This window comes from Nerophis lumbriciformis, linkage group LG03, assembly GCF_033978685.3.
Source record: "Nerophis lumbriciformis linkage group LG03, RoL_Nlum_v2.1, whole genome shotgun sequence".
Taxonomy (NCBI): Eukaryota; Metazoa; Chordata; class Actinopteri; order Syngnathiformes; family Syngnathidae; genus Nerophis; species Nerophis lumbriciformis.
The window spans coordinates 71208891-71234571 of record NC_084550.2 but is presented as its reverse complement, the minus strand read 5'-3'; the positions used below and the strand labels follow the sequence as shown (position 1 = coordinate 71234571).

The window sequence follows — 25681 nt, the reverse complement described above, 5'->3', positions numbered from 1 at the left end:
TAGTAACTCATTAGATGAGCATACTAACTAATTAGATGAGCATAGTAACTAATTAGATGACCATAGTAACTAATTAGATGATCATAGTAAGTAAATAGATGACCATAGTAACTAATTAGATGAGCATAGTAAGTAAATAGATGAGCATAGTAACTAATTAGATGATCATAGTAAGTAATTAGATGACCGTAGTAACTAATTAGATGAGCATAGTAACTAATTAGATGAGCATAGTAACTAATTAGATGAGCATAGTAAGTAATTAGATGATCATAGTAAGTAATTAGATGACCGTAGTAACTAATTAGATGAGCATACTAACTAATTAGATGAGCATAGTAAGTAATTAGATGAGCACAGTAACTAATTAGATGATCATAGTAGCTAATTAGATGAGCATAGTAACTAATTAGATGACCATAGTAAGTAATTAGATGACCGTAGTAACTAATTAGATGAGCATAGTAACTAATTAGATGAGCATAGTAACTAATTAGATGACTATAGTAACTAATTAGATGATCATAGTAAGTAATTAGATGAGCATAGTAACTAATTAGATGAGCATAGTAACTAATTAGATGACCATAGTAACTAATTAGATGATCATAGTAAGTAATTAGATGAGCATAGTAACTAATTAGATGAGCATAGTAACTCATTAGATGAGCATACTAACTAATTAGATGAGCATAGTAACTAATTAGATGACCATAGTAACTAATTAGATGATCATAGTAAGTAATTAGATGAGCATAGTAAGTAAGTATATGACCATAGTAACTAATTAGATGACCATAGTAACTAATTAGATGACCATAGTAACTAATTAGATGAGCATAGTAAGTAAATAGATTACCGTAGTAACTAATTAGATGAGCATAGTAACTAATTAAATGAGCATAGTAACTAATTAAATGAGCATAGTAATTAATTAGATGACCATAGTAAGTAAATAGATGAGCATAGTAACGAGTATATGATGCAAATTCCAAGCATGTAAAGACTTAGTATTGTTGAAGGTGATTATAAAAGATGATAATGGCAGCTACACTTTACATCTTAAACATCTAAAAAAAGCATTTGGGAATGTCCGGCGGTCCAGATTGAAAAGATCAATGTGGCCCCATGTGGCCCCCGGACCTTCATTGGCCCAGGTCTGATTTAAATGGTTACACATTTGAATCAGATTAATCATCGGGAATCATTTTGATTAATCACGATTAAAGATAATTCATTTTAATCCTCATTAATCTGTCTTTGTTTCTTTCTAATGTTTGATTGGTATCAACATGTTGTGGTGTGCAGCTGCTGGGATGACACGGACAATGTTGGCATCTGGTGGATCATCAAAGGGCCAATCACTGCTTCACTGCTGGTGAGCTGATCAGCTTTTATGTGGAAATGTTCGTAAATACCAACGACGAAGTGCATCCTCAACAGGTCAACATCGTCATCTTCGTCAACGTGATCCGCATTCTGGTCCAGAAGCTCAGATCTTCAACCATGTCTGGCAACAACGACACTGGACATTTTGTGTGAGTCCCGAAGGAGCAAGTCTCACTTTTCATGTCCTTTAATGCAGGCCCGGCCCTAACCAATCTGGCGCCATAGGCAAGATTTTAGGTGGCGCCCCCCCCCACATCGGCAGTGAAGTGTATATACTCACAAGAAACCGAATAGCTTTGTCTTTGACCTTTCTTTTTACTTAAAGAAAGCAAATTAACAATCAGAATAGTTAACAAGATAAAAAAAAATATGAATAAATAAATGAATGCAAAAAATAAAAAACGAATATATGAAATACAATATTTTTTACATACATATTGCTTAATTTACAATAATGATGTGCACTTTAAAAACTAGGCTTACAACTATACCTAATATATAAAGGGGTGGAAAAGTGACTATTACCTGCAGGGCAAACATTAGCTAACCAGAAGGCAATAACAATGTAAACAAAAAACACCTGCTTAAAAGATCTAATACAAATGTCCCTGAGGAATGTAAGGTGGGAGTACTGTAATTACCTAACGTTACATTATTATTTTCCATAACAATTTAGCCCCCTCCACAATATTAACCCGACGTTAAAACAGAACTAGCTATTTATTGATTAGCAATTGCCGAATCATGTAACATTAGCTTAATGCTAAAAAGCCAGGTTACTATCACATTCTGTAACGGACAAATAATTTCATGTAGGCTATAACGTTACCTACCTGCTACCTCTGTCTTTTTCTCGTTTCTCCTCCTCTTCTTTTCTCTTTTTTCTTCCCTGGGCACCTGACAGTTTTGGCCGTTTTGACATCTTGTGTTGATTTTTTGATGTGGTGACGTCCAAAAAGAGTCATGATACGGGAAGGTAGGGGGGGGGGGGGGCGTAATGTTGTAACAAATAATATTTCTATTAAATAGGCTTTACTTTGCATTTTAATTAACGTGGGATTATTTTTTTGTATTAAGAAATAATAGTACCAACTTTTTTTTTTTTTTTCTCCAACATTTGTGGCACTGGCATGGCGCCCCCTGATGGACGGCGCCCTTAGCATTTGCCTATACGGCCTATGCCACGGGCCGGCCCTGCTTTAATGTGTCAAAAATGGCTTTCATGTCCTTTAATGTGTCAAAAAATGTCTTTTTCACCATCCGAGCGTCCTCACAGACCTTCTTTTCAGATTTCCTTCCATTGATTCCCAGTTTAAAAAGGTTGCTTTTGTCATCAGTCTGTGGTGTATCGCCTGCAAGCCTGCGATGTATCTTTAGTGACGGCGGACAGAAGGTCACACGCTCAGAACTTTGCTTGCTTTTGACCTTTTACAGCGTTTAGTCAAACCATTTGAGCTGACAGCTGGGGAGGTTACAAACATACTGGATGTTTAAATACAACTCTACAATCTACCTTGTGTGCACCACTATGAGGCACATTGGGGTGTGGATTTAGGTTACATGATGTAAGTGTCTATATTAGTTATATTAGCTTACTATCAAAATGACTTTAAAAGTCTTATATAAGTGTTATAATGAAGGCAACACATGATGTAAATGTCTATATTAGCCTACTATCAAAATGACTTTAAAAGTCTTATATACCGTATTTTCCGCACCATAAGGCGCCCTGGGTTATAAGCCGCGCCTTCAATGAACGGCATATTTCAAAACTTTGTCCACCTATAAGCCGCCCCGTGTTGTAAGCCGCATCTAACTGCGCTAAAGGAATGTCAAAAAAACAGTCAAATAGGTCAGTCAAACTTTAATAATATATTAAAAACCAGCGTGATGTGGGCGCGCATGGAGTCGTATATCAACATGGACGGAGCTGCGTGAAAAAAGCCACCCGGCCTCTTCGCGTAAACTTAAACTTACCTTAACCACTCGCTCATCTTTTCTTCATCCATCCATCCCTTCGAGTTAGCTTTTATGATGACGCCGGCTGGAAAGGTCTCTTTTGGCAAGGTCTTCCTTTTGAATATCACCATGGGTGGAAGTTTCTGGCCATTAGCATGGCAAGCTAGAACCACAGTGAAGGATGACTTCTCATTCCCTGTGGTGCGAATATTCACCGTACGTGCTCCCGTTGTATCCACAGTGCGGTTCACAGGAATATCAGTTGCTGTGAAATAGTAATCCGTGTGCGGATGGAGAGATTGCGTCTTTTCATGAACCGGAAACCTGTCGCTTAGTAGGAGCCATTTTGTGGTCTTTACAGATGTAAACACACAAAGGAAATGAAACGTCCGCGCGCTTTTTCTTCTTCTACGCGGGCGGGTGGTTGCTTACAGTAGAAGAAGAAGCGCTTCCTGTTCTATGGGGGCGGGTGCTTACCTTGGCGGTTGCTTGCGTAGAAGAAGAAGCGCTTCCTGTTCTACCGGGAAAAAAGATGGCGGCTGTTTACCGAAGTTGCGAGACCGAAACTTTATGAAAATGAATCTTAATATTAATCCATATATAAAGCGCACCGGGTTATAAGGCGCACTGTCAGCTTTTGAGAAAATTTGTGGTTTTTAGGTGCGCCTTATAGTGCGGAAAATACGGTAAGTGTTATAATGAAGGCAACACATGATGTAAGTGTCTATATTAGCTAAATTAGCCTACTATAAAAATGACATTAAAAGTCTTATATAAGTGTTATAATGAAGGCAACACATGATGTAAGTGTCTATATTAGCTAAATTAGCCTACTATCAAAATGACATTAAAAGTCTTATATAAGTGTTATAATGAAGACAACACATGATGTAAGTGTCTATATTAGCCTACTATCAAAATTACTTTAAAAGTCTTATATAAGAGTTATAAGGAAGACAACACATGATGTAAGTGTCTATATTAGCCTACTATCAAAATGACTTTAAACTCTTATATAAGTGTTATAATGAAGACAACACATGATGTAAGTGTCTATATTAGCTATATTAGCCTACTATGAAAATGACATTAAAAGTCTTATATAAGTGTTATAATGAAGACAACACATGATGTAAGTGTCTATATTAGCTATATTAGCCTACTATCAAAATGACATTAAAAGTCTTATATAAGTGTTATAATGAAGACAACACATGATGTAAGTGTCTATATTAGCCTACTATCAAAATGACTTTAAACTCTTATATAAGTGTTATAATGAAGACAACACATGACGTAAGTGTCTATATTAGCTATATTAGCCTACTATCAAAATGACTTTAAAAGTCTTATATAAGTGTTATAATGAAGGCAACACATGACGTAAGTGTCTATATTAGCTATATTAGCCTACTATCAAAATGACATTAAAAGTCTTATATAAGTGTTATAATGAAGACAACACATGATGTAAGTGTCTATATTAGCCTACTATCAAAATGACTTTAAACTCTTATATAAGTGTTATAATGAAGGCAACACATGACGTAACTGTCTATATTAGCTATATTAGCCTACTATCAAAATGACTTTAAAAGTCTTATACAAGTGTTATAATGAAGACAACACATGATGTAAGTGTCTATATTAGCCTACTATCAAAATGACTTTAAAAGTCTTATATAAGTGTTATAATGAAGACAACACATGATGTAAGTGTCTATATTAGCTATATTAGCCTACTATCAAAATGACTTTAAAAGTCTTATATAAGTGTTATAATGAAGACAACCCATGATGTAAGTGTCTATATTAGCCTACTATCAAAATGACTTTAAAAGTCTTATATAAGTGTTATAATGAAGACAACACATGATGTAAGTGTCTATATTAGTTATATTAGCTTACTATCAAAATGACTTTAAAAGTCTTATATAAGTGTTATAATGAAGACAACACATGATGTAAGTGTCTATATTAGCCTACTATCAAAATGACTTTAAAAGTCTTATATAAGTGTTATAATGAAGGCAACACATGATGTAAGTGTCTATATTAGCTAAATTAGCCTACTATCAAAATGACATTAAAAGTCTTATATAAGTGTTATAATGAAGGCAAAACATGATGTAAGTGTCTATATTAGCTAAATTAGCCTACTATCAAAATGACATTAAAAGTCTTATATAAGTGTTATAATGAAGACAACACATGATGTAAGTGTCTATATTAGCTATATTAGCCTACTATCAAAATGACTTGACTTTAAAAGTCTTATATAAGTGTTATAATGAAGGCAACACATGATGTAAGTGTCTATATTAGCTATATTAGCCTACTATCAAAATGACATTAAAAGTCTTATATAAGTGTTATAATGAAGGCAACACATGATGAAAGTGTCTATATTAGCTAAATTAGCCTACTATGAAAATGACATTAAAAGTCTTATATAAGTGTTATAATGAAGACAACACATGATGTAAGTGTCTATATTAGCCTACTATCAAAATTACTTTAAAAGTCTTATATAAGAGTTATAAGGAAGACAACACATGATGTAAGTGTCTATATTAGCCTACTATCAAAATGACTTTAAACTCTTATATAAGTGTTATAATGAAGGCAACACATGACGTAACTGTCTATATTAGCTATATTAGCCTACTATCAAAATGACTTTAAAAGTCTTATACAAGTGTTATAATGAAGGCAACACATGATGTATGTAAGTGTCTATATTAGCCTACTATCAACATGACTTTAAAAGTCTTATATAAGTGTTATAATGAAGACAACACATGATGTAAGTGTCTATATTAGCCTACTATCAAAATGACTTTAAACTCTTATATAAGTGTTATAATGAAGGCAACACATGATGTAAGTGTCTATATTAGCTATAGTAGCCTACTATCAAAATGACTTTAAAAGTCTTATATAAGTGTTATAATGAAGACAACACATGACGTAAGTGTCAATATTAGCCTACTATCAAAATGACTTTAAAAGTCTTATATAAGTGTTATAATGAAGGCAACACATGATGTAAGTGTCTATATTAGCCTACTATCAAAATGACATTAAAAGTCTTATATAAGAGTTATAAGGAAGACAACACATGATGTAAGTGTCTATATTAGCCTACAATCAAAATGACTTTAAACTCTTATATAAGTGTTATAATGAAGGCAACACATGACGTAAGTGTCTATATTAGCTATATTAGCCTACTATCAAAATGACTTTAAAAGTCTTATATAAGTGTTATAATGAAGGCAACACATGATGTATGTAAGTGTCTATATTAGCCTACTATCAAAATGACTTTAAAAGTCTTATATAAGTGTTATAATGAAGACAACACATGATGTAAGTGTCTATATTAGCCTACTATCAAAATGACTTTAAAAGTCTTATATAAGTGTTATAATGAAGACAACACATGATGTAAGTGTCTATATTAGCCTACTATCAAAATGACTTTAAAAGTCTTATATAAGTGTTATAATGAAGACAACACATGATGTAAGTGTCTATATTAGCCTACTATCAAAATGACTTTAAAAGTCTTATATAAGTGTTATAATGAAGGCAACACATGATGTAAGTGTCTATATTAGCCTACTATCAAAATGACTTTAAAAGTCTTATATAAGTGTTATAATGAAGACAACACATGATGTAAGTGTCTATATTAGCCTACTATCAAAATGACTTTAAAAGTCTTATATAAGTGTTATAATGAAGGCAACACATGATGTAAGTGTCTATATTAGCCTACTATCAAAATGACTTTAAAAGTCTTATATAAGTGTTATAATGAAGACAACACATGATGTAAGTGTCTATATTAGCCTACTATCAAAGGCTGACGCAAATCTTTGTTGACAAAAATGTTGCATTTTAATTTGTATTCTACACATTTTTGCAACATTGGAAAACATTAGTAAAACCTCTCACAGGATGAGATAACTTGTGGTAATGAGTGGCTCAGAATAACCAAAGGTATAGATGTGTGTGTCCAAGTTAAAGGTAACGGCAGGCTGTCTTCTCCTAATGGATTTATTACAATCTTTGCAAGCTGGGTAACGTTTGCTGTGGTCTGGAACAACATGGCACACAAACAATTATAATAAATGCAGCACATAAGTAAAGGAAATTAAATATAGCTACAAACGAGGCATAGTGATGCAATATGTACATACAGCTAGCCTAAATAGCATGTTAGCATCGATTAGCTTGCAGCCATGCAGTGACCAAACATGCCTGATTAGCACTCCAGCAAATCAATAACAACAACAAAGCTCACCTTTGTGCATTCACGCACAGCATAAAACGTTTGGTGGACAAAATGAGACAAAGAAGGAGTGGCACAAAACACGTCTTTCTGTGGCAGCATCGGAGAAAGTTGTACATGTAAACAAACTACGTTGAGTTCAAGGATGTCTGAAATGAGTAGGACAAAACGGTGCTTGCCAGATCCTCTCCTCAGTGAAGCATGTTTAATATAAAGAGTGGCATTTATAACAATTAAGAAGCTCTGTCTTAACTAATAGAAATCATTCAGACTGAAAGACTTTAAAAATAGAACACGATACTATAAATAGATTCAGCACTTTAAAACGGCCTTTAAAAGCGGCGCGACATATTTCAAAACACATTTCATCTATTTATTTTTTTAAGCGTTTTTCTACCGAATCATTTTCTGCTAGCTATTGCAGGTGTACCTAATGTAGTGTCCCTCTAGTGTCAACATTTGCATAGACGCCGCCGATGTTATTTCTGCTCAACTTTGATGACAATGAGTCTTGTGGCATTGAATCACACTGACGATAGAACAATAACAATCATTAACATTGTGAAAGGTCTGCTCTTGATAAGAAACTTTGAACAGTACTAATTATTTGAACAGTTTCTTTTGGCAGTGAAAACTAAATGATTGTTTGAATTGGTCTTAATTAACTTCTTTTTACAAGTGGCAGCATGTTTTATGTGAGGCCGAGGCAATTATTCTGATCCGGGGGGCCAAATTTAGAGGAAAAAAATGTGTCTTGGGGCCGGTATATCTATCTATCTAGCTATGTATACATACATACGTATATAAAAACCAACAAAGGCTGTAACTGTCGAAAGAAACCTGATTGCCCTCTCAACGGGGGGTGCTTACAAACATCAGTTGTCTACCAATCTAAGGTAACACGCAAGGACATTAACACATCCGACACATATGTAGGATTAACCGAGGGAGAATTCAAAACCAGATGGAACAATCACAAGGCTTCTTTCAGGAACCAAAACCTGCGGAATACCACAGAACTCAGCAAACACATTTGGGACCTCAAAGACAATAATGTTGAATATTCAATAACATGGCAAATTCTTGCATCCAGCACACCTTACAATAGTGGTAATAAAAGATGCAACCTATGCTTGAAAGAGAAACTGTTTATTATTTACCGTCCAGACCTGTCATCCCTCAACAAGCGCAGCGAAATTGTATCAGCAAGCCGCCACAGACGGAAACACCTCCTAGGTAACACATGAGCCAATCACCACGCCCCTACGCCAGCCTGTACCCACCCACTCTATGCCCTATACAAACCATGGTATGCGAATGCTCCCATTAAAATCTCCTGATGATTGAGGGTACCCCCCCTCATGAAACAGGCCTGTAGAGATGAAATAGTATTGTGATTTTTTTCCCCACACATACATATATATATATATATATATATATATATATATATATATATATATATATATATATATATATATATATATATATATATATATATATATATATATATATATATATATATATATATGTATGTATGTATACATAGCTAGATAGATGGATATACCGGCCCCAAGACACATTTTTTTTCCTCTAAATTTGGCCCCCCGGGTCAAAATAACTGCCTCGGCCTCACATAAAACATGCTGCCACTATATATATATATATATATATATACATATACTTTTACATATACATATACATATATATATATATATATATATATATATATATATATATATATATATATATATATATATATATATATATATTTATATATATATGTATATATATATATATATATATATATATACTCCTCTCTGAGCTGCCACCTTAACGTGGTAGAGGAGTTTGCGTGTCCCAATGATCCTAGGAGCTATGTTGTCCGGGGGCTTTATGCCCCCTGGTAGGGTCTCCCAAGACAAACTGGTCCTAGGTGAGGGGTCAGACAAAGAGCAGCTCGAAGACCTCTATGAAGAAAACAAGCAAGGAACCCAAATTTCCCTTGCCCGGACGCGGGTCACCGGGGCCCCCCTCTGGAGCCAGGCCCGGAGGTGGGGCACGATGGCGAGCGCCTGGTGGCCGGGCCTGTCCCCATGGGGCCCGGCCGGGCACAGCCCGAAGAGGCAACGTGGGTCCCCCCTCCAATGGGCTCACCACCCATAGCAGGGGTCATAGAGGTCGGGTGCGATGTGAGCTGGGCGGCAGCCGAGGGCAGGGCACTTGGCGGTCCGATCCTCGGCTACAGAAGCTAGCTCTTGGGACGTGGAACGTCACTTCGCTGGGGGGGAAGGAGCCTGAGCTAGTGCGCGTGGTGGAGAAGTTCCGGCTAGATATAGTCGGACTCACTTCGACGCACAGCAAGGGCTCTGGAACCAGTTCTCTCGAGAGGGGCTGGACTCTCTTCCACTCTGGCGTTGCCAGCAGTGAGAGGCGACGGGCTGGGGTGGCAATTCTTGTTTCCCCCCGGCTCAGAGCCTGTAAGTTGGAGTTCAACCCGGTGGACGAGAGGGTAGCTTCCCTCCGCCTTCGGGTGGGGGAACGGGTCCTGACTGTGGTTTGCGCTTACGCGCCAAACCGCAGCTCAGAGTACCCACCCTTTTTAGATTCACTCGAAGGAGTACTTGAGAGTGCTCCCCCGGGTGATTCCCTCGTTCTACTGGGGGACTTCAATGCTCATGTTGGCAGCGACAGTGAAACCTGGAGAGGCGTGATTGGAAAGAATGGCTGCCCGGATCTGAACCCGAGCGGTGTTATGTTATTGGACTTTTGTGCCCGTCACAGATTGTCCATAACGAACACCATGTTCAAACATAAGGGTGTCCATATGTGCACTTGGCACCAGGACACCCTAGGCCGCAGTTCCATGATCGACTTTGTAGTTGTGTCATCGGATTTGCGGCCTCATGTTTTGGACACTCGGGTGAAGAGAGGGGCGGAGCTTTCTACCGATCACCACCTGGTGGTGAGTTGGCTGCGATGGTGGGGGAGGATGCCGGACAGACCTGGCAGGCCCAAACACATTGTGAGGGTTTGCTGGGAACGTCTGGCAGAGTCTCCTGTCAGAGAGAATTTCAATTCCCACCTCCGGAAGAACTTTGAACATGTCACGAGGGAGGTGCTGGACATTGAGTCCGAGTGGACCATGTTCCGCGCCTCTATTGTCGAGGCGGCTGATTGGAGCTGTGGCCGCAAGGTAGTTGGTGCTTGTCGTGGCGGTAATCCTAGAACCCGTTGGTGGACACCGGCGGTGAGGGATGCCGTCAAGCTGAAGAAGGAGTCCTATCGGGTTCTTTTGGCTCATAGGACTCCTGAGGCAGCGGACAAGTACCGACAGGCCAAGCGGTGTGCGGTCGCAGAGGCAAAAACTCGGACATGGGAGGAGTTCGGTGAGGCCATGGAAAACGACTTCCGGACGGCTTCGAAGCAATTCTGGACCACCATCCGCCGCCTCAGGAAGGGGAAGCAGTGCACTATCAACACCGTGTATGGCGAGGATGGTGTTCTGCTGACCTCGACTGCGGATGTTGTGGATCGGTGGAGGGAATACTTCGAAGACCTCCTCAATCCCACCAACACGTCTTCCTATGAGGAAGCAGTGCCTGGGGAGTCTGTGGTGGGTTCTCCTATTTCTGGGGCTGAGGTTGCTGAGGTAGTTAAAAAGCTCCTCGGTGGCAAGGCCCCGGGGGTAGATGAGATCCGCCCGGAGTTCCTTAAGGCTCTGGATGCTGTGGGGCTGTCTTGGTTGACAAGACTCTGCAGCATCGCGTGGACATCGGGGGCGGTGCCACTGGATTGGCAGACCGGGGTGGTGGTTCCTCTCTTTAAGAAGGGGAACCGGAGGGTGTGTTCTAACTATCGTGGGATCACACTCCTCAGCCTTCCCGGTAAGGTCTATTCAGGTGTACTGGAGAGGAGGCTACGCCGGATAGTCGAACCTCGGATTCAGGAGGAACAGTGTGGTTTTCATCCTGGTCGTGGAACTGTGGACCAGCTCTATACTCTGGGCAGGGTCCTTGAGGGTGCATGGGAGTTTGCCCAACCAGTCTACATGTGTTTTGTGGACTTGGAGAAGGCATTCGACCGTGTCCCTCGGGAAGTCCTGTGGGGAGTGCTCAGAGAGTACGGGGTATCGGACTGTCTGATTGTGGCAGTCCGCTCCCTGTATGATCAGTGCCAGAGCCTGGTCCGCATTGCCGGTAGTAAGTCGGACACGTTTCCAGTGAGGGTTGGACTCCGCCAAGGCTGCCCTTTGTCACCGATTCTGTTCATAACTTTTATGGACAGAATTTCTAGGCGCAGTCAAGGCGTTGAGGGGATCTGGTTTGGTGGCTGCAGGATTAGGTCTCTGCTTTTTGCAGATGATGTGGTCCTGATGGCTTCATCTGGCCAGGATCTTCAGCTCTCGCTGGATCGGTTCGCAGCCGAGTGTGAAGCGACTGGGATGAGAATCAGCACCTCCAAGTCCGAGTCCATGGTTCTCGCCCGGAAAAGGGTGGAGTGCCATCTCCGGGTTGGGGAGGAGATCTTGCCCCAAGTGGAGGAGTTCAAGTACCTCGGAGTCGTTCACGAGTGAGGGAAGAGTGGATCGTGAGATCGACAGGCGGATCGGTGCGGCGTCTTCAGTAATGCGGACGCTGTATCGATCCGTTGTGGTGAAGAAGGAGCTGAGCCGGAAGGCAAAGCTCTCAATTTACCGGTCGATCTACGTTCTCATCCTCACCTATGGTCATGAGCTTTGGGTTATGACCGAAAGGACAAGATCACGGGTACAAGTGGCCGAAATGAGTTTCCTCCGCCGGGTGGCGGGGCTCTCCCTTAGAGATAGGGTGAGAAGCTCTGTCATCCGGGGGGAGCTCAAAGTAAAGCCGCTGCTCCTCCACATGGAGAGGAGCCAGATGAGGTGGTTCGGGCATCTGGTCAGGATGCCACCCGAACGCCTCCCTAGGGAGGTGTTTAGGGCACGTCCGACCGGTAGGAGGCCGCGGGGAAGACCCAGGACACGTTGGGAAGACTATGTCTCCCGGCTGGCCTGGGAACGCCTCGGGGTCCCACAGGAAGAGCTGGACGAAGTGGCTGGGGAGAGGGAAGTCTGGGCTTCCCTGCTTAGGCTGCTGCCCCCGCGACCCGACCTCGGATAAGCGGAAGAAGATGGATGGATGGATGGATGGATGGACACTTACGTCATAACACTTATATAAAGCTTTTCATTTCTTGCGGCTCCAGACCGATTACTTTTTTGTATTCGTGGTCCAATACGGCTCTTTCGACATTTTGGGTTGCCGACCCCTGAACTAGTATATCATGCAAAAGCGCAGATTCCAAAGCATTGAAGTACTTAGTATAATTCAAGACTTACGGCCATTTGAAAACATCATCCGGCGGGCCAGATTGAAAAGCTTAACGGGCCGCATGTGGCCCCCGGGCCTTAGTTTGTTTCACGTAGTCTTCATGTGCTCTAATGAAGCTGTGTTGTGTGGTCTCTTTTGTAATGCTTCCCCTCAGAAGGCTGGCTAAATCCACGCTCTTCCTCATCCCTTTGTTTGGAATGCACTACACGGTTTTCGCCTTCCTGCCTGAAACCACGGGAGTGGCAGCAAGACTCTACATCGAGCTGGGCCTAGGATCCTTTCAGGTACCGAGGCACCTCAATTTAGCGGCTAAAATGCGTGGAGGCGCCAGCAGCGTGACCACGGTGTGTCCTTTTGCAGGGTTTTGTGGTGGCTCTGCTTTACTGCTTCATGAATGGAGAGGTAAGTCATGAAAAATGACACCAAAATGTTTGAAATGACGCTCACTCTATCTGATAAGAGCCAATACGACCAAAATATTTGGCCCTTAGCAAAAATAATAATGCTCATTTTTGCATCACACCGGCAAGTATTCCTAATATTTTGCTAGGGTGCTGGTGATGGGAGGGGGCAATACGGTCCACTGAAGGAGTATATTATCAACATATGTCACTGTTAAAATACAGTATTAAAACGGTAAATGTCAGAAAAAAAGCAAGGCAAGAAGAGAAATTTCTGCTCCGCCACTCCCAGTCTGTGGAACGCTCTCCCTGACCACCTGAGGGCACCACAGACTGTGGATGTTTTTAAAAAAGGCTTTTTTTTTTTTTTTTTAGATATATGCATACTAGTTTGAACTATTTGGCTGTTCTAGTTTTTATTTTTATCCATCCATCCATCCATCTTCTTCCGCTTATCCGAGGTCGGGTCGCGGGGGCAGCAGCCTAAGCAGGGAAGCCCAGACTTCCCTCTCCCCAGCCACTTCGTCCAGCTCCTCCCGGGGGATCCCGAGGCGTTCCCAGGCCAGCCGGGAGACATAGTCTTCCCAACGTGTCCTGGGTCTTCCCCGTGGCCTCCTACCGGTCGGACGTGCCCGAAACACCTCCCGAGGGAGGCGATCGGGTGGCATCCTGACCAGATGCCCGAACCACCTCATCTGGCTCCTCTCCATGTGGAGGAGCAGCGGCTTTACTTTGAGCTCCCCCCGGATGACAGAGCTTCTCACCCTATCTCTAAGGGAGAGCCCCGCCACCCGGTGGAGGAAACTCATTTCGGCCGCTTGTACCCGTGATCTTGTCCTTTCGGTCATAACCCAAAGCTCATGACCATAGGTGAGGATGGGAACGTAGATCGACCGGTAAATTGAGAGCTTTGCCTTCCGGCTCAGCTCCTTCTTCACCACAACGGATCGATACAGCGTCCGCATTACTGAAGACGCCGCACCGATCCGCCTGTCCATCTCACGATCCACTCTTCCCTCACTCGTGAACAAGACTCCGAGGTACTTGAACTCCTCCACTTGGGGCAGGGTCTCCTCCCCAACCCGAAGATGGCATTCCACCCTTTTCCGGGCGAGAACCATGGACTCGGACTTGGAGGTGCTGATTCTCATCCCAGTCGCTTCACACTCGGCTGCGAACCGATCCAGCAAGAGCTGGAGATCCTGGCCAGATGAAGCCATCAGGACCACATCATCTGCAAAAAGCAGAGACCTAATCCTGCAGCCACCAAACCAGATCCCCTCAACGCCTTGACTGCGCCTAGAAATTCTGTCCATAAAAGTTATGAACAGAATCGGTGACAAAGGGCAGCTTTGGCGGAGTCCAACCCTCACTGGAAACGTGTCCGACTTACTGCCGGCAATGCGAACCAAGCTCTGACACTGATCATACAGGGAGCGGACCGCCAAAATCAGACAGTCCGACACCCCATACTCTCTGAGCACTCCCCACAGGACTTCCCGAGGGACACGGTCGAATGCCTTCTCCAAGTCCACAAAACACATGTAGGCTGGTTGGGCAAACTCCCATGCACCCTCAAGGACCCTGCCGAGAGTATAGAGCTGGTCCACAGTTCCACGACCAGGACGAAAACCACACTGTTCCTCCTGAATCCGAGGTTCGACTATCCGGCGTAGCCTCCTCTCCAGTACACCTGAATAGACCTTACCGGGAAGGCTGAGGAGTGTGATCCCACGATAGTTGGAACACACCCTCCGGTTCCCCTTCTTAAAGAGAGGAACCACCACCCCGGTCTGCCAATCCAGAGGTACCGCCCCCGATGTCCACGCGATGCTGCAGAGTCTTGTCAACCAAGACAGCCCCACAGCATCCAGAGCCTTAAGGAACTCCGGGCGGATCTCATCCACCCCCGGGGCCTTGCCACCGAGGAGCTTTTTAACTACCTCGGCAACCTCAGCCCCAGAAATAGAAGAGCGTTTTTATTTTTTTATTTTTTTAAATTATATTTTTATTTTTTTATTTTATTTTTTTTAATACACTGTAGCACTTTGAGGTTGTTTACTCAATGTAAAGTGTTTTTTTTTTTTTTTTTACAAATAAAATCTATTATTATTATTAAATCTCCATAGGAAACATGGAAATAGAAATAATCAGTTCCAGGGTAAAACGGTGACTATCATAAAACGTTAAAAAAAATAAAAAAATGTGATGTTCCTGGCTGCCATAAGAGTGTACATTCAGATAAAGTTTAGGTTAGATTAGATTGTGTTAGTTTGTGTTATAGAAAGATATTAAGAACTACATGAGGCAATTCCTGAAGGAATTGCGTGTGAATGCTCCAATGCTGAACTTGAACTGAAATCCTGGAATTTCTTTTTAGAATGATTGAAATAGAGCACACAATTCCCAGACAGGCTGAATGTTTTGAAGTTGGAACAGTTTGAATCAGATGGAAAATGTGGGAGTTGTGGAACTTTGAAGAATGTCCCATTGATTTCAATTGGAATTTCCTAAGAATTTTGGAATTTCGAGAAAAACGGGAGTATTTTTAGAAAATGGTAAAAAACTTAAATGGTCTGAATAAGTTGAAATGGTTGGTGTTGATATTTTTCAAATCGGTCGAGAAATGTGGAAGTAGTAACATGTTGAATTGAGAAATGGTAATATGGAATACCTGGAATTTGGGGAAAACCGGGAATTTTTCCAGTTCAAAAAACAACTTCGGTTTTTGTCGTGATTAAGAGGAATGTTTTGACGGTGGAATGGTTGAAGTGGGTTGAAAAATGTGGGAGGAGTAGTCGCCAGATAAAAAGGGTGGAAATAGGGCTTTGGAAAACCACGACTTCTGGAAAATCCTGGAATGTTTTGTAAACTTAGAAAAAGGTGATTTAAATTTCCAGGATGGAGGAATGTGTTGAAGGTAAAATAGTTTGAATCGGTTGAAAAATGTGGAAATGGTGGAAGTTTGAAAAATGGCCAATTCATTTTGAATGGGAAAAATGTCCTGGAAAACCTGGAATTCTGGGAAATCTGGGAATTTTTTGGAATTTCTCAAGGAAAAGCCCGGTTTGAAGTTGGAACGGTTTGAATCGGGTGAAAAATGTGGACGGTAGAGCACGCCAAAATCTGGAGAATAATAATAATAATAATAATAAATAGATGATATTTGGTTTAGAAAAGCATGTGTGAATGCTCCAATGCTGAACTTGAACTGAAATCCTGGAATTTCTTTTTAGAATGATTGAAATAGAGCACACAATTCCCAAACAGGCTGAATGTTTTGAAGTTGGAACAGTTTGAATCAGATGGAAAATGTGGGAGTTGTGGAACTTTGAAGAATGTCCCATTGATTTCAATTGGAATTTCCAAAGAATTTGGGAATTTCGAGAAAAGCGGGAATTTTTTTGAAAATGGTAAAAAAAAACTTGAATTGTCTGAATGGTTGGTGTTGACATTTTTCAAATCGGTCGAGAAATGTGGAAGTAGTAACATGTTGAATTGAGAAATGGTAATACGGAACACCTGGAATTTGGGGAAAACCGGGAATTTTTCCAGTTCAAAAAACAACTTCAGTTTTTGTCGTGATTAAGAGGAATGTTTTGACGGTGGAACGGTTGAAGTGGGTTGAAAAATGTGGGAGGAGTAGTCGCCAGATAAAAAGGGTGGAAATAGGGCTTTGGAAAACCACGACTTCTAGAAAATCCTGGAAATTTTTGTAAACTTAGAAAAAAGGTGAATTAAATTTCCAGGATGGAGGAATGTGTTGAAGGTAGAATGGTTTGAATCGGTTGAAAAATGTGGAAATGGTGGAAGTTTGAAAAATGGCCAATTCATTTTGAATGGGAAAAATGTCCCGGAAAACCTGGAAATCTGGGAAATCTGGGGATTTTGGGGAATTTGTCAAGGGAAAGCCCGGTTTGAAGTTGGAACGGTTTGAATCGGGTGAAAAATGTGAACGGTAGAGCACGCCAAAATCTGGAGAATAATAATAATAATAATAATAATAAATAGATGATATTTGGTTTAGAAAAGCATGTGTGAATGCTCCAATGCTGAACTTGAACTGAAATCCTGGAATTTCTTTTTAGAATGATTGAAATAGAGCACACAATTCCCAAACAGGCTGAATGTTTTGAAGTTGGAACAGTTTGAATCAGATGGAAAATGTGGGAGTTGTGGAACTTTGAAGAATGTCCCATTGTTTTCAATTGGAATTTCCAAAGAATTTGGGAATTTCGAGAAAAACAGGAATTTTTTTAGAAAACGGTAAAAAACTTGAATGGTCTGAATGAGTTGAAATGGTTGGTGTTGATATTTTTCAAATCGGTCGAGAAATGTGGACGTAATAAAATGTTGAATTGAGAAATGGTATTACGGAATACCTGGAATTTGGGGAAAACCGGGAATTTTTCCAGTTCAAAAAACAACTTTGTTTTTTTGTCGTGATTAAGAGGAATGTTTTGACGGTGGAACGGTTGAAGTGGGTTGAAAAATGTGGGAGGAGTAGTCGCCAGAAATAAGGGTGGAAGTAGGGCTTTGGAAAACCACGACTTCTGGAAAATCCTGGAATTTTTTGTAAATTTAGAAAAAAGGTGGTTTAAATTTCCAGAATGGTGGAATGTGTTAAAGGTAAAATGGTTTGAATCGGTTGAAAAATGTGGAAATGGTGGAAGTTTGAAAAATGGCCAATTCATTTTGAATGGGAAAAATGTCCCGGAAAACCTGGAATTCTGGGAAATCAGGGAATTTTTTGGAATTTCTCAAGGAAAAGCCTGGTTTGAAGTTGGAACGGTTTGAATCGGGTGAAAAATGTGGAAGGTAGAGCACGCCAAAATCTGGAGAATAATAATAATAATAATAAATAGATGATATTTGGTTTAGAAAAGCATGTGTGAATGCTCCAATGCTGAACTTGAACTGAAATCCTGGAATTTCTTTTTAGAATGATTGAAATAGAGCACACAATTCCCAAACAGGCTGAATGTTTTGAAGTTGGAACAGTTTGAATCAGATGGAAAATGTGGGAGTTGTGGAACTTTGAAGAATGTCCCATTGATTTCAATTGGAATTTCCAAAGAATTTGGGAATTTTGAGAAAAACGGGAGTATTTTTAGAAAATGGTAAAAAACTTAAATGGTCTGAATGAGTTGAAATGGTTGGTGTTGATATTTTTCAAATCGGTCGAGAAATGTGGAAGTAGTAACATGTTGAATTGAGAAATGGTATTACGGAACACCTGGAATTTGGGGAAAACCGGGAATTTTTCCAGTTCAAAAACAACTTTGTTTTTTGTCGTGATTAAAAGGAATGTTTTGACGGTGGAACGGTTGAAGTGGGTTGAAAAATGTGGGAGGAGTAGTCGCCAGATAAAAAGGGTGGAAATAGGGCTTTGGAAAACCATGACTTCTGGAAAATCCTGGAATTTTTTGTAAACTTAGAAAAAGGTGGTTTAAATTTCCAGAATGGTGGAATGTGTTGAAGGTAAAATGGTTTGAATCGGTTGAAAAATGTGGAAATGGTGGAAGTTTTAAAAATGGCCAATTCATTTTGAATGGGAAAATGTCCCGGAAAACCTGGAATTCTGGGAAATCTGGGAATTGTTTTGGAATTTCTCAAGGAAAAGCCCGGTTTGAAGTTGGAACGGTTTGAATCGGGTGAAAAATGTGGACGGTAGAGCACGCCAAAATCTGGATAATAATAATAATAATAATAATAAATAGATGATATTTGGTTTAGAAAAGCATGTGTGAATGCTCCAATGCTGAACTTGAACTGAAATCCTGGAATTTCTTTTTAGAATGATTGAAATAGAGCACACAATTCCCAAACAGGCTGAATGTTTTGAAGTTGGAACAGTTTGAATCAGATGGAAAATGTGGGAGTTGTGGAACTTTGAAGAATGTCCCATTGATTTCAATTGGAATTTCCAAAGAATTTGGGAATTTCGAGAAAAACGGGAGTATTTTTAGAAAATGGTAAAAAACTTAAATGGTCTGAATGAGTTGAAATGGTTGGTGTTGATATTTTTCAAATCGGCCAAGAAATGTGGAAGTAGTAACATGTTGAATTGAGAAATGGTATTACGGAATACCTGGAATTTGGGGAAAACCGGGAATTTTTCCAGTTCAAAAACAACTTTGTTTTTTGTCGTAATTAAGAGGAATGTTTTGACGGTGGAACGGTTGAAGTGAGTTGAAAAATGTGGGAGGAGTAGTCGCCAGAAATAAGGGTGGAAATAGGGCTTTGGAAAACCACGACTTCTGAAAAATCTTGGAATTTTTTGTAATTTTAGAAAGAAGGTGGTTTAAATTTCCAGAATGGAGGAATGTGTTGAAGGTAAAATAGTTTGAATCGGTTGAAAAATGTGGAAATGGTGGAAGTTTGAAAAATGGCCAATTCATTTTGAATGGGAAAAATGTACCGGAAAACCTGGAATTCTGGGAAATCTGGGAATTTTTGGGAATTTCTCAAGGAAAAGCCCGGTTTGAAGTTGGAACGGTTTGAATCGGGTTAAAAATGTGGAGGGTAGAGCACGCCAAAATCTGGAGAATAATAATAATAATAATAATAAATAGATGATATTTGGTTTAGAAAAGCATGTGTGAATGCTCCAATGCTGAACTTGAACTGAAATCCTGGAATTTCTTTTTAGAATGATTGAAATAGAGCACACAATTCCCAAACAGGCTGAATGTTTTGAAGTTGGAACAGTTTGAATCAGATGGAAAATGTGGGAGTTGTGGAACTTTGAAGAATGTCCCATTGTTTTCAATTGGAATTTCCTAAGAATTTGGGAATTTCGAGAAAAACAGGAATTTTTTTAGAAAACAGTAAAAAACTTGAATGGTCTGAATGAGTTGAAATGGTTGGTGTTGATATTTTTCAAATCGGTCGAGAAATGTGGACGTAATAAAATGTTGAATTGAGAAATGGTATTACGGAATACCTGGAATTTGGGGAAAACCGGGAATTTTTCCAGTTCAAAAAACAACTTTGTTTTTTTGTCGTGATTAAGAGGAATGTTTTGACGGTGGAACGGTTGAAGTGGGTTGAAAAATGTGGGAGGAGTAGTCGCCAGAAATAAGGGTGGAAATAGGGCTTTGGAAAACCACGACCTCTGGAAAATCCTGGAATTTTTTGTAAATTTAGAAAAAAAGTGGTTTAAATTTCCAGAATGGTGGAATGTGTTAAAGGTAAAATGGTTTGAATCGGTTGAAAAATGTGGAAATGGTGGAAGTTTGAAAAATGGCCAATTCATTTTGAATGGGAAAAATGTCCCGGAAAACCTGGAATTCTGGGAAATCTGGGAATTTTTGGGAATTTGTCAAGGGAAAGCCCGGTTTGAAGTTGGAACGGTTTGAATCGGGTGAAAAATCTGGAGGGTAGAGCACGCCAAAATATGGAGAATAATAATAATAATAATAAATAGATGATATTTGGTTTAGAAAAGCATGTGTGAATGCTCCAATGCTGAACTTGAACTGAAATCCTGGAATTTCTTTTTAGAATGATTGAAATAGAGCACACAATTCCCAAACAGGCTGAATGTTTTGAAGTTGGAACAGTTTGAATCAGATGGAAAATGTGGGAGTTGTGGAACTTTGAAGAATGTCTCATTGATTTCAATTGGAATTTCCAAAGAATTTGGGAATTTCGAGAAAAACGGGAGTATTTTTAGAAAATGGTAAAAAAACTTAAATGGTCTGAATAAGTTGAAATGGTTGGTGTTGATATTTTTCAAATCGGTCGAGAAATGTGGAAGTAGTAACATGTTGAATTGAGAAATGGTAATACGGAATACCTGGAATTTGGGGAAAACCGGGAATTTTTCCAGTTCAAAAAACAACTTTGGTTTTTGTCGTGATTAAGAGGAATGTTTTGACGGTGGAACGGTTGAAGTGGGTTGAAAAATGTGGGAGGAGTAGTCGCCAGAAATAAGGGTGGAAATAGGGCTTTGGAAAACCACGACTTCTGGAAAATCCTGGAATTTTTTGTAAATTTAGAAAAAAGGTGGTTTAAATTTCCAGAATGGTGGAATGTGTTAAAGGTAAAATGGTTTGAATCGGTTGAAAAATGTGGAAATGGTGGAAGTTTGAAAAATGGCCAATTCATTTTGACTGGGAAAAATGTCCCGGAAAACCTGGAAATCTGGGAATTTTTGGGAATTTGTCAAGGGAAAGCCCGGTTTGAAGTTGGAACGGTTTGAATCTGGTGAAAAATCTGGAGGGTAGAGCACGCCAAAATATGGATAATAATAATAATAATAATAATAAATAGATGATATTTGGTTTAGAAAAGCATGTGTGAATGCTCCAATGCTGAACTTGAACTGAAATCCTGGAATTTCTTTTTAGAATGATTGAAATAGAGCACACAATTCCCAAACAGGCTGAATGTTTTGAAGTTGGAACAGTTTGAATCAGATGGAAAATGTGGGAGTTGTGGAACTTTGATGAATGTCCCATTGATTTCAATTGGAATTTCCAAAGAATTTGGGAATTTTGAGAAAAACGGGAATATTTTTAGAAAATGGTAAAAAACTTAAATGGTCTGAATGAGTTGAAATGGTTGGTGTTGATGTTTTTCAAATCGGTCGAGAAATGTGAAAGTAGTAACATGTTGAATTGAGAAATGGTAATACGGAACACCTGGAATTTGGGGAAAACCGGGAATTTTTCCAGTTCAAAAAACAATTTCGTTTTTTGTCCTGATTAAGAGGAATGTTTTGACGGTGGAACGGTTGAAGTGGGTTGAAAAATGTGGGAGGAGTAGTCGCCAGAAAAAAGGGTGGAAATAGGTCTTTGGAAAATCATGACTTCTGGAAAATCCTGGAATTTTTTGTAAATTTAGAAAAAAGGTGGTTTAAATTTTTAGAATGGTGGAATGTGTTGAAGGTAGAATGGTTTGAATCGGTTGAAAAATGTGGAAATGGTGGAAGTTTGAAAAATGGCCAATTCATTTTGAATGGGAAAAATGTCCCGGAAAACCTGGAATTCTGGGAAATCTGGGAATTTTTGGGAATTTGTCAAGGGAAAGCCCGGTTTGAAGTTGGAACGGTTTGAATCGGGTGAAAAATCTGGAGGGTAGAGCACGCCAAAATCTGGAGAATAATAATAATAATAATAAATAGATGATATTTGGTTTAGAAAAGCATGTGTGAATGCTCCAATGCTGAACTTGAACTGAAATCCTGGAATTTCTTTTTAGAATGATTGAAATAGAGCACACAATTCCCAAACAGGCTGAATGTTTTGAAGTTGGAACAGTTTGAATCAGATGGAAAATGTGGGAGTTGTGGAAGTTTGAAGAATGTCCCATTGATTTCAATTGGAATTTCCAAAGAATTTGGGAATTTCGAGAAAAACGGGAATATTTTTAGAAAATGGTAAAAAACTTAAATGATCTGAATGAGTTGAAATGGTTGGTGTTGATATTTTTAAAATCGGTCGAGAAATGTGGAAGTAGTAAGATGTTGAATTGAGAAATGGTAATACGGAACACCTGGAATTTGGGGAAAACCGGGAATTTTTCCAGTTCAAAAAACAACTTCAGTTTTTGTCGTGCTTAAGAGGAATGTTTTGACGGTGGAACGGTTGAAGTGGGTTGAAAAATGTGGGAGGAGTAGTCGCCAGATAAAAAGGGTGGAAATAGGGCTTTGGAAAACCACGACTTCTGGAAAATCCTGGAATTTTTTGTAAACTTAGAAAAAGGTGATTTAAATTTCCAGGATGGAGGAATGTGTTGAAGGTAAAATAGTTTGAATCGGTTGAAAAATGTGGAAATGGTGGAAGTTTGAAAAATGGCCAATTCATTTTGAATGGGAAAAATGTACCGGAAAACCTGGAATTCTGGGAAATCTGGGAATTTTTGGGAATTTCTCAAGGAAAAGCCCGGTTTGAAGTTGGAACGGTTTGAATCGGGTTAAAAATGTGGAGGGTAGAGCACGCCAAAATCTGGAGAATAATAATAATAATAATAATAAATAGATGATATTTGGTTTAGAAAAGCATGTGTGAATGCTCCAATGCTGAACTTGAACTGAAATCCTGGAATTTCTTTTTAGAATGATTGAAATAGAGCACACAATTCCCAAACAGGCTGAATGTTTTGAAGTTGGAACAGTTTGAATCAGATGGAAAATGTGGGAGTTGTGGAACTTTGAAGAATGTCCCATTGATTTCAATTGGAATTTCCAAAGAATTTGGGAATTTTGAGAAAAACGGGAGTATTTTTAGAAAATGGTAAAAAACTTAAATGGTCTGAATAAGTTGAAATGGTTGGTGTTGATATTTTTCAAATCGGTCGAGAAATGTGGAAGTAGTAACATGTTGATTGAGAAATGGTAATACGGAACATCTGGAATTTGGGGAAAACCGGGAATTTTTCCAGTTCAAAAACAACTTTGTTTTTTGTCGTAATTAAGAGGAATGTTTTGACGGTGGAACGGTTGAAGTGGGTTGAAAAATGTGGGAGGAGTAGTCGCCAGAAATAAGGGTGGAAATAGGGCTTTGGAAAACCACGACTTCTGGAAAATCCTGGAATTTTTTGTAAATTTAGAAAAAAGGTGGTTTAAATTTCCAGAATGGTGGAATGTGTTAAAGGTAAAATGGTTTGAATCGGTTGAAAAATGTGGAAATGGTGGAAGTTTGAAAAATGGCCAATTCATTTTGAGTGGGAAAAATGTCCCGGAAAACCTGGAATTCTGGGAAATCTGGGAATTTTTGGGAATTTGTCAAGGGAAAGCCCGGTTTGACATTGGAACGGTTTGAATTGGGTGAAAAATGTGGACGGTAGAGCACGCCAAAATCTGGAGAATAATAATAATAATAATAAATAGATAATATTTGGTTTAGAAAAGCATGTGTGAATGCTCCAATGCTGAACTTGAACTGAAATCCTGGAATTTCTTTTTAGAATGATTGAAATAGAGCACACAATTCCCAAACAGGCTGAATGTTTTGAAGTTGGAACAGTTTGAATCAGATGGAAAATGTGGGAGTTGTGGAACTTTGAAGAATGTCCCATTGTTTTCAATTGGAATTTCCTAAGAATTTGGGAATTTCGAGAAAAACAGGAATTTTTTTAGAAAACGGTAAAAAACTTGAATGGTCTGAATGAGTTGAAATGGTTGGTGTTGATATTTTTCAAATCGGTCGAGAAATGTGGACGTAATAAAATGTTGAATTGAGAAATGGTATTACGGAATACCTGGAATTTGGGGAAAACCGGGAATTTTTCCAGTTCAAAAAACAACTTTGTTTTTTTGTCGTGATTAAGAGGAATGTTTTGACGGTGGAACGGTTGAAGTGGGTTGAAAAATGTGGGAGGAGTAGTCGCCAGAAATAAGGGTGGAAATAGGGCTTTGGAAAACCACGACTTCTGGAAAATCCTGGAATTTTTTGTAAATTTAGAAAAAAGGTGGTTTAAATTTCCAGAATGGTGGAATGTGTTAAAGGTAAAATGGTTTGAATCGGTTGAAAAATGTGGAAATGGTGGAAGTTTGAAAAATGGCCAATTCATTTTGAATGGGAAAAATGTCCCGGAAAACCTGGAAATCTGGGAATTTTTGGGAATTTGTCAAGGGAAAGCCCGGTTTGAAGTTGGAACGGTTTGAATCTGGTGAAAAATCTGGAGGGTAGAGCACGCCAAAATATGGATAATAATAATAATAATAATAATAAATAGATGATATTTGGTTTAGAAAAGCATGTGTGAATGCTCCAATGCTGAACTTGAACTGAAATCCTGGAATTTCTTTTTAGAATGATTGAAATAGAGCACACAATTCCCAAACAGGCTGAATGTTTTGAAGTTGGAACAGTTTGAATCAGATGGAAAATGTGGGAGTTGTGGAACTTTGAAGAATGTCCCATTGATTTCAATTGGAATTTCCAAAGAATTTGGGAATTTCGAGAAAAACGGGAGTATTTTTAGAAAATGGTAAAAAGCTTAAATGGTCTGAATAAGTTGAAATGGTTGGTGTTGATATTTTTCAAATCGGTCGAGAAATGTGGAAGTAGTAACATGTTGAATTGAGAAATGGTAATATGGAATACCTGGAATTTGGGGAAAACCGGGAATTTTTCCAGTTCAATAAACAACTTCGGTTTTTGTCGTGATTAAGAGGAATGTTTTGACGGTGGAACGGTTGAAGTGGGTTGAAAAATGTGGGAGGAGTAGTCGCCAGATAAAAAGGGTGGAAATAGGGCTTTGGAAAACCACGACTTCTGGAAAATCCTGGAATTTTTTGTAAACTTAGAAAAAGGTGATTTAAATTTCCAGGA

At 39.4% G+C, this 25681-nt stretch overlaps 1 protein-coding gene across 6 annotated transcripts in view; it reads left to right on the top strand.

The window, feature by feature from the left end:
- LOC133589992 (vasoactive intestinal polypeptide receptor 1-like) overlaps positions 1 to 25681 on the top strand; it is an 82270-nt gene that overhangs the window by 46079 nt on the left and 10510 nt on the right. For 2 of the 6 annotated variants that reach the window (XM_072912891.1, XM_072912889.1), the window contains 4 exons: positions 1309 to 1378; positions 1444 to 1538; positions 13151 to 13280; positions 13357 to 13398. In XM_072912891.1, the coding sequence (XP_072768992.1) occupies positions 1309 to 1378; positions 1444 to 1538; positions 13151 to 13280; positions 13357 to 13398 (337 nt within the window). Of the gene's footprint in view, positions 1 to 1308; positions 1379 to 1443; positions 1539 to 13150; positions 13399 to 25681 lie in introns of all 6 variants that reach the window. The other 4 variants (XM_072912888.1, XM_072912886.1, XM_072912890.1 and 1 more) reach the window with 3 other exon arrangements.